General features: G+C 32.4%; 1 protein-coding gene across 3 annotated transcripts in view; it reads left to right on the forward strand.

Moving 5' to 3' along the window:
- The window catches only part of LOC147068530 (uncharacterized), a 30,828-nt gene extending 20,523 nt beyond the window's left edge, over nt 1-10,305 (forward strand). The window contains exons 1-4 of one of the 3 annotated variants that reach the window (XM_085952769.1): nt 2,905-3,098; nt 5,917-5,999; nt 6,458-6,616; nt 9,953-10,305. In XM_085952769.1, the coding sequence (XP_085808895.1) occupies nt 5,936-5,999; nt 6,458-6,616; nt 9,953-10,176 (447 nt within the window). In that variant the 5' untranslated portion in view covers nt 2,905-3,098; nt 5,917-5,935 and the 3' untranslated portion in view covers nt 10,177-10,305. Of the gene's footprint in view, nt 1-2,904; nt 3,099-3,784; nt 3,808-5,916; nt 6,000-6,457; nt 6,617-9,952 lie in introns of those variants that run through there. The other 2 variants (XM_085952771.1, XM_085952770.1) reach the window with 2 other exon arrangements.
- Nucleotides 10,306-10,694: the final 389 nt, after the last annotated feature.

A 10,694-nucleotide genomic window follows, 5' to 3' on the forward strand; every position in this document is an offset into this window, starting at 1 on the left:
GTTTTCTACATACATACACATTATTCATTGAACGCATTTTCATTTTTCACTTCTGTACAAATGCTTTCACACGATGAAAGCCGGAGAGGGATTAAAGTAGATACTTACTAGGAAGCCCCGGATGCAAATTAATTTTGGGACCCAAAATAATAAAAACTCTATAATGTTGCCCGCTTCCCGCAGAGGTTTTTTTTACAATAAACATTAATTATTAATATGTCGTACAATCGACATTCGATCAGTCTATTAAAATAATGAATCCTATGCGTAGACTAATATAATATATACTAATTAGTAATTACTAATCCTATGTCAATCAATCGATATATCATGCAAACATTTTTTAAACTAGTTAATTTGTCCATCGCATCTATTCTATACACAAGACTGCTATTAGGCCGCTATCGGCAGTTATCGAGGGTAGTTTTTCATTGTATCGAAGTATTACCACTTATTGTAAAAATTACAATAAGCTAGAACCTTACCTTAGAAGAGGTCAGAACCTTACCTGGTAATGTGTATTGACGGGACCCTAATATAATATTTGTATTTACAAATTATACTAACTAGAGGTGAGTTGGAAATACTGTCTTGTGCACTTGTACAGTTTGTGCACTCAAGTTTTGGATGAAACTATCCATACTAAGTATTTATGGCCCAATAAACTTATTCCAAAAAACTTGTGATGATATAATCGCGAGTCGCTGTTCTGTGCACTCGCCAGTTGGTAGACTTTCAACACTATTGACATTAAATGCGCACGAACGAAATAGCACTTGAATACAGGTATATTTTAATTTATTAGTCTATTGCGTTTGGATGTATGAATAATAATAGGTCATAAATGTTGTGTCGCAGCACAGTGGTGAGATGACGCACAGGCTTAGGCTTGTTATATACCGCTCAAAACATGTTTAAAATCAATGCTATTCATTTTTGTTAACAATAATATTGTAACCTAACAGAAAAACAACTCATAAATTTAAAATTTTATAATAAATGGGACTTTCGACAAGCGGAGCTCAGCGTATTTTTAGCGATTATATTGAAGCCGATACACAGTCTGAGTTCCCTGAGCCGATACGTATTTTAAAATACTAATAATATGGAGTTGGTTTTAGTTTCAGTTGAGTATGAAACTTTTGTCGCATACGCACGCTAAACGATCTATATAGTATTCCAAATACTATTTAGTATTTTGGAACAAGTTTCTATACTAAGTATTTTTTTATACTGGTAGTAAGTATACTTAGTCTTCAAAATCGACCAGTTTTCCCATCTCTAATACTAACTATCATGACGCGGTTAATTATTGTTATCGAGGGTGTAAAATTTATCTATTGTACCATTTGTACCTACAAAACAATGTTACAATGCCGACAGAATTTGTTTCATTATACTATTATAGTATTCCAATTTATGAAAATTAATCGATCTAAGTTTTTTAGGGGACTTCAGTTCGTCTGGCGTCCTGTTTTGAAAAGTATATAACATCATATTATTATGTACTTTAAAAAAAATTGCCATGACTCAATATGTTGAGTAAGGATAATATACCAATTAAAAAATATGAGACAAAAAACGTTGAATCAGTTGGCGATGTTCTACGGTTTTCAATAATTACGAATATAATCTTATTTAATCGAACTATTTTTTATTCGAGACTGAATACTATATAATATGTAAGAATATAACATTATTTATTGAACATACAGTATTTGGGTCGTGGGGTCAAGCTTCAACTCCCATTTGGATGAATTTTTGTCTCGGATTTTTCTAATATAGTACTTATACTTTTAAGATGTTCCGAATTATTATAATATGATAATATAAAATTTATTTTGATATTGCAAAAATTTTGCTATAAATAAAACTAAATACATTAAAGTTAAAGTTTAAACATAAAACTAAATACGTTATACCTTATTTATCTCTCGTCTACGATATTTTTTCGTAGATGATAAACAATTTCAATTCATTTTCCTCATATTTATAAAAAAAATATCTTTGAGTTAAGGATGATCGAAATATATTGATAGTGTATTCCAAAGGCTAAAGTAACAATCCTGGCATTCAATTGGCACTCAATGGCAGTCACATCTCCAGACAAAATGCCGCCCCTAGTAAGCGAAAAAAGGCCGCCCTATTTTTTGTACAGTATTTTTCATTATCCGTTCATGACTAAAATATCTAAGAAATGTGTTGTAACATATACATTACCGACAAAATATATACTTACTACTAAATCTAATCTAAATGCTATCCCAGCTTCAATAGAAATATTGTGAGTCCTAGGTTTCAGATACATTTAAAAATACGCCTGGCAACTTCCAAAATTCATGACTGGCAAAAATATTTGGAAAAATTTTGAATTAGGCGCGTATGTACCTACCTATAATTAAAAAATCTGTATGTATCATTGCTGGTCATCAAGGATGTGACCTCCAAGGACAACGGAAGTAAACTAGACATCGCGAACCCGGAAAAAATACTGTTACTGTTAAACGACACTGTTAAACCTTGTAGGTATGTTAATTACTTAATACAATTTATTTTCAACCAGTGAGCTGATTTTTTAAAGATATTTCTTTTATTACTAAGTTTAGCCAGCTATTTATATAAACATACCTAATGATTATCCTCCATTTGCCGCCCTTCGAGTAACTGCCGCCCCCAAGCGACGTTCAATCTGCCTACCCACACGAGACGTCACTGTCTCCAGGCTAAAAATACAAACCCTATTCCAAAAAATAGTTGTATTTCACTTATTATTTAAATTAAAATAATAACGCAATGTGCCCACACTTATTCAAAAGTAGAGCAACCTTGAGAGAGTTGTAATTTATTGTAAATTATATCATTATACATGTTTTAGATTTCGGGTTAGGGGTCATGTAAATGAATGATTTCCATAATAAAATATTATGAGCTCGCTTCATTCGTAGATAGCATTTCGATATAAACGAATAATATTCAGTATGTTGTTGGCTACGATTATAATAGTTTAAACTTTGTGACTGGTCTTACATAAAAGTGATACTTGTACTTTCAAAAGAGACGAAAAAGTGACAACATATTGATTGGTTAAAACAGACAGGGTTCGTATTATCTTATCAGTCTTTAATCGTGTAGGTATAGTACATAGATATACCTATATAATTCATTATCAAGCGTTCCAGACTCCTATATTCTTCCCCTTAAAATAAAATATAAACTCAACTCCATGTAACGCGATTACAAAATAAATGGCTGCAAAGCTTTAAACATAATTAGCTCATATTTCTTTTCAACAACTATTTCTGCAAAGACTTCTACATAAACTTGCAATTAATTGCTTTAATTGTGTTAACTTTATGTAGGTAACGATAATGCACTCTGTGAAGCTGAGGAAATTTAATTTAATTATTTTTATTTAGAGTATTCTCTAAGAATAGGTGATACACGTAATGTCATAAATAAATACGTTAAATTAGTATAAATAGCTGTTAAAATATATTTTTGTATCAGTCAAGAATGTTCTATTGAAGTGGACGAAACACTTATTATAATAGTGACAATAGTGTTATTTATTTATAATGAATAGTATAATATTACATACACACATATAAAATATAAATAATCAAAAAATATATATGTAATACCCATAAAATATTTAAAAAAAAAAAAAAAACGTGAAAAAGTAGTGCAAATATTTTAGTGAAGAATAACTTTAGAAAACGACGGAAAACAAACAAATTCCTAACTTGAAAGATGTGAATTCAGAATTGGCAGTATTTTACTATGGCAATGAAAAACTAAAATATTTTGGTATTATTATAGTATAGACGAATAAGGCCCGTTTCAGACGGGACACCGGTGTCGCTCTCGATATAACATAGCAGGCCATTGTATTCGAATAAAGGGGTCTTTGTATTATGTTTATGAACGCCCCAGAGTTAATGAGTCAATGCATAATTTCGCGCAATAAATTAGAACATAAAACTGGCTGCAGTAATAAAAACAAGAGTATCGGCGGCATGAGAATGTAGCGGCCGACGGAAAAGTGCACCGGACACTCGTTGACGGGGGCGTTCATAAACATAATACAAAGGCCTCCTATATTATATCGAGCGCGACACCGGTGTCCCGTCTGAAACGGGCCTAAATCTATTCAAGTGTCCATGTGACACTGTCATTAGTTCCGTGTATGGCGTGAATATGTTGATAAGTCTAAAAACATTAATTCTCAGAGCTGCTATTTGTACGTTTGGCTTTCTGTGATAAATCAAGAATTTTTTTAAATTTAAGTTTGTTGAGAATTTACAAACGCTATACTTAAATTTAAAAACATCCAAAAACATAATAGGTATAATCTGTGTTACTACAAAAATTCAAGCGTACAAATAGCTGCCATGATAATTAATGTTTTTAGACTTATCAACATATTCACGCCATACACGGAATTATTCATGTGTAAAGGATAATTTTGAAATTTGACAACATACACTCGTCGTTTAATGTGAGAATAAGAATATAATAATAATTTGGAGGCTGAAGATTAGATAATTAGTACACGTGACATATTGACATATTATAATTTGAAACAGGATTTGAAGATGTAACTGTGCTGTACGAAAGACAATTGTATTCCTTATATTTATAACATTCCGTGGACTTCCGTGGACGTGCACAGCACCTGAGCAGTGCCGAAATACTCTAAAAATATATTTTTATAACACTTATTATTAAAATATATTATGTTACATTAAATTTAAGTACATAAATGTCATGTTGAAATTAATACACAAAGTAGTAATCTTGAATGCTCCTTACCGCCGAATGATAATACTTACCTATGAGTAACAATTCGAAGAAAGGCCACAAAATATATTTAGAAATGCATATTTTCCTATTTAGGAACTTAAAATCTCCGATCTATGACATTGTGCATACTAACTATCTAGCATCAGAGATTTATAACATACAAACAAGCCGAAAAGCATTCACTCAAACTCTCAATAGAATGTGTCGCTCCTAGCAAGATAGAGACAATATAACACAAGTATGTGCACAAGTTATGTCCGATCCTAATAAGACCATAATATGTACCTCCATGTAGTGGAGGTTTGTATTAACAGATTTTTTTTATTTTTACGAGAAATTGATGTTAGCCACTTGCTCAACTTATTTGGTACTCTGACTGAAACACGAATTGAAAAACAATAGTGTAGTTGGCAGACCCAGGATTCGAACCTGGGACCCACGACGTTTACGCTAGTAAATAGACTAAGTAAAGCCACAAAATTATTAAATTTTAAATTGGAGTTTTTCTTATTATATTAATAATTTGATTAAAATTAAAGAAGTAATTATTTCAACTGCTTTTAAATCCATCTATATTTTCTTTAAATAATTTATTTATATGGGGCGGCAAATATATGCGGCACCCATGCGGTAACTATCATTGGCGAGTATAAAATAGTGTTACTATTTTAATACCAACGTACGAGTATTTACTTTGTATATTTTTTCCTGGCTAGTAGGAACCTTCAAAATTCAAACGCATTTATTATGTATTAATTCTCCTCACCCCTTCAAAGAACTGTCTATATTTTTTCTTGGGATAGCAATAATGGGTCATGTATTTATGTAAAATAGCTAACTCGATGTGTTCATTGATCAATTTAAAACTGATAATTATTATTTTAAATGGTAAAATTATTGTACAACCTGCTACCCAGTTCCAGGGCCAGTGTTTTGGAATAATTTATAGTAGGGACCTACTATAAATCTAAATATTAGAACAAGGTTTTAAGAAAATGATTGCTTCCTATCATATGGGCCATAGGGCTTATGGCAACTTAAATAATTCACTCACATAACCCCATTGCCAAGAACTATAAACTAACTACAGTGTGTTCATAATTTTGATTTCAGATAAGGACATAATATAACGATGAATTCCTTCCAAGTAGCAGCGTTGGTGACTGCGTTTTTTGCAGTTTTTATTATACATGAAGGTATGTACCTGATCATCGACAATTTTATTTGGTCACCTTCTTCATAGCAAATAATAATATCTAATAAGTAGTTATCTTCGTAAGACACAGTGCCGTGCATGTTGGGACAATCACGATGTGATGCATGCACAATTTCAATTTCAGCTCAGTGCGATTTTGACATTCAAAATAAAGCTTGCGATTTCACGACTTTTTACAATTTTCGAAATTCGAAAATTCAATTTACTTGCAGAATCCAATTTGTCCAGATTGTTAGCTGCTCCTCCTTTCATTTTTTCGGTTAAATTCAATGAAGACATCTTGTTTTATATTGATTAAAAATTAATTTCCATTACCAAGGTTACCGCGACATGGGTCTCGCGAATGCTTAATTATAATTTTTAATTCTATGATTCCACTCCTCAATGTTTTACGATCAAATTCTTATCAATTTATTTTGTGATTTATTACTTTTACAGTTCATACCATTAACTGCTTCCAATGCAACACTCACAACAAAAGCCAAGAGGATTGTGCTACTCTAATGGACAAAAATAATAAAACTATGCTATACCCAAAGCCATGCATTGGAGATTATAATGGATTGGAACCATTTTGCAGGAAGACTGTCATAACAGGTTGGTATTTAAAAATATTATATCAAGATTACAAGTTAGAATATATTATGTACAGTTAAAATCATGGCTGACAGGGCTCTGACCCGGTGTGTCGAGTTGACCAGATAAGAGATATAAGCACACATCAGAAATTCTCTCCAATAGTAAAAAAGTCGCCTACGGCGCTATTTTCCTTCGATAATGTAATTATTTAAAATTATGTGGTTGTACGATACAATTTTTAATTGTGTATCAACAACTCCATAATTCCAATGAATGTATTAAAACGGGTATACAAAAAAAAAACACTAAATACCTATACACATTAATTTTACCGCATACACCATTTGGAAAACGCTAATGTAGAGCGTCACACTACCTTTATCTTTAGCGATAGGTAGCGGGGCCCGCCAAAGATCCTAGCCTGGGGGCCCGCATCAGGATGTGAGGGCTATAGATCTTCAGGTTGACCCGATCCCATGTTTACCCATATAACAAAAAGGTTTTCTAATATCGGGAGTCAATTGCCAACGTACGTAGTAAAACTTCAATGTGTCTCTTTGCAATAACCAAGTAACTAATAAATAATTATTATGAATATGACAGGAATGATACATATTAGTAGTTTTTTTGCGCACAAGTACGTATCTGTTTGAGTTATAGGCCCATTTGTTTTTCATATCAACTTATATTTTATCAAGTCTACTACGTCAATGCGCTGCATGCGTTAATAATGTTACGCCACGTGCTCTTTGCATGTTTTATTTATTTATTTAGAAAAAGAGTATTATGGCATTACAGCGATTGGCCAATGCGCCATAATACATAATAAATACAAATTATAAAAATAACTTAATTTCAAATAACAACCAATATGTTGACTTGTCATAGCAGATACTCTATCTCTGGCACTATTGAGAAGAATTAAAAGTGTTCCTTTCGGCTTCTCCTCCTCACAATACTTCACTACATTCTAAATTCGTCTCTGTTCTGGCAGAACACACTAACTGGAGAATACTAGTTTTGAGTAATTTGACTTTGAAGTTGTTAAAATGTTTGAAATAATGGTCTATCAAGTGAGTTTATTAAGTAATCGTAAAAAGGATGACATTAAAATAAAGACTGTTTATTTATTAAGAAGGTTTCCAGACGGTAAAGTTTGAAATAAGGAACATTTTGGTACTAACTCAATATTTCATTTTTTCGAATTAGTGTCTTCTGCCAGAACAGTGACGATATTGCTTACTGCGCCCGTAAATGTTTAGGCATTTTAATGTTAATAAAACTTCACGCGATATCGAACACACACTGAATTACGGGCGGAGGGAATGTAGAAGCGGTAAAAATAAATGCGGGGGAGTGTATTAGGTCCAGAAACGACTATTGCGACGTAGAAGACTCTATGTGAAAGTCGCACTGTAGTTGCTGAGATTTCGTTATGCTTTGGGTAATATCTTATATTACTGGTTTGAACAGTTTCGAAACCGCCTTTCAAATCTTCCGACGAATCAATTGCGTCATCTGCGTTGACATGTGTCTGGATGTGCCATAGGACCCAGAGCACACTCAATAATTTGATTGACAAAGAGAAACGTCTTTCATTCAATAGTTATATTATATTATAATATATTATATATATTCGTTTTAACACTACTACAGGACATGAGGCTCAATAACAGTAGTATAGTGAGACAGTATTGTATATAGTAATAAAAGAGATTGTCGTTTTTACACTGTGACAACACCACTTTAGTCAACAGCGATCATATTCGATTTCTCTACTCTTGATTTTTTGAAGTTATACTTCTTTTGGCGCGTTTGGGGAAACAGATCAGAGTGTATTTTTGGCGTGCGACGGAAGTTGCGCGCGCCAATGCAACACAATTTATTATTATAATTATTCATTAAGATTTGAGGCTATATTTAGTATTATTTATGTTATGAGTAAAATTCAATAAATAAATAAATTTTGTGATTGTTGAGTTGGTAAATAATTCAAACAATGGTATGTTGTAAATTTACAATATTTAGACACTTCATACACAAAAATACATATTTTTATAGTTTAGGATAATATTTGTCGCATATCCCATGTCAATTTATTTATTAGCGGTTTATAATAATTGAAGACAATAATAATATTATTATGTTTCATCACAAAAGCCAACATCACGTTTCAGTTAAACCATTAAATAGGCTGTGTTTTACTTTTGATTTGTAATAAATTATTATTGAGTTATACAGTCATATGTTTAAGCAAAGATGGTCGAAATAGCGGTTTGCTAAATTTTTCATACACAGGTTTTGAGATTTTTTTCTTCCAAAGTAGGTACATTCTGCAATATTATTTATTCGCATACATAATATTATTGCTGACGGTACCTACATCGATAAAATATCCTTGAGACCGAAATAAATATAATCATAATAACACGCAAATAAAATTTGATTTTTTACTAATTCATCATGGGCACTTTTGAATCGATTATAACCGCTGTATGGCAAAGATAAGTTTTTTTCTTTTGTTACGCCAAAAAAGTATAACTTCTAACGCGCGTACATAAGTACTAGAGGTGAGTTGGAAATACTGTCACCAGTTTGTGTACTCAAGTTTCTGATGAAACTACCCATACTAAGTATTTGTGGCACAATAAACTTATTCCAAAAAACATGTGATGATATCATCGCGAGTCGCTGTTCTGTGCACTCGCCAGTTGGTAGACTTTCAACACTATTGACATTAAATGCGCACGAACGAAATAGCACTTGAATATAGGTATATTTTAATTTATAAGTCTATTGCGTTCGAATGTATGAATAATAAATAGGTCATAAATTTTGTGTCGCAGCACTGTGGTGAGATGACGAGGCTTGTTATATACCGCTCAAAACATATTTAAAATTTTAAAAAAATCACTGTTATTCATTTTTGCTAACAATAATATTGTAACCTAACAGAAAAACAACTCATAAATTTAAAATTTTATAATAAATGGGACTCTTCGACAAGCGGAGCTCAGCGTATTTTTAGCGATTATATTGAAGCCGATATACAGTCTTCCCTGAGCCGATACGTATTTTAAAATACTAATAATATGGAGTTGGTTTTAGTTTCAGTTGAGTATGAAACTTTTGTCGCATACGCACGCCAAACGATCTATATAGTATTCCAAATACTAGTAAGTATTTTAGAACAAGTTTATATACTAATTATTTTTTTATACCGGTAGTAAGTATACTTAGTCTTCAAAATCGACCGGTTTTCCCATCTCTAATATGTACACACACAGATTTTTTTTTAAATGTAGAACGTATAATACAATAAACGTAAACCAAATTTTTAATTTATATTTTTAGTGTTCAGTAAAAAGGGAGAGCAAGAAGTTCGGACCTATCGAGGATGTGGTTGGGTTAAACACAAGAATCCCTGCTACAAAGCTGATAATGAAGCCCATGCCGAGAAGAGCTGTCAATGTTTTGAAAATGCCTGCAACTCCGCGCCTTACCAATCGCCCCTAGCAATAGAATTGATCGCTGCAACTATTTTCCTATTCGGTTTCATGTATTCTTTCAACAAATGAAGAATTTGTAGTCTCTAATCATTATAATAATTATATGTAGGTACTTATCTCAATAATATATCATATCAAAACTCATCTGTATCATGAATTAACCACATATTTATAAAATATATAAAAAATTCACCAATATATATATAACATATTATTATATTGACCATGTCTGATCCTAATGCGCTGGATATACGGCAGCGACTTGCCTGCGTGGTATAGTTTATGCAAAAATTACGGAACACTTTTCGGTTTGCGCGAGATACAGTTTTCCCGTCCATACACACGGGCTTTGCTCATAAACCGGTTTGCGCAGGTACCTAAGCTTGTGGTAAAGCATGAGCGTCTAGCCGGCACTTAAGAAGATGATATGGGTTCTCCACAGAGTGGAGGTTTGTATTAACAGGTTTTTATGAGAAATGGATGTTAGCCACTTGCTCAAGCTATTAGGTCCATACTCTGAATCCAAACACGAAATGAATAATAATATGCGTATTTGCCAGACCCAGGATTCGAACCTGGGTCCCACG

Source organism: Rhyacophila brunnea, unplaced genomic scaffold (genome assembly GCF_057557595.1).
Source record: "Rhyacophila brunnea isolate RB1 unplaced genomic scaffold, BYU_Rbru_1.0 scaffold_3, whole genome shotgun sequence".
Taxonomy (NCBI): Eukaryota; Metazoa; Arthropoda; class Insecta; order Trichoptera; family Rhyacophilidae; genus Rhyacophila; species Rhyacophila brunnea.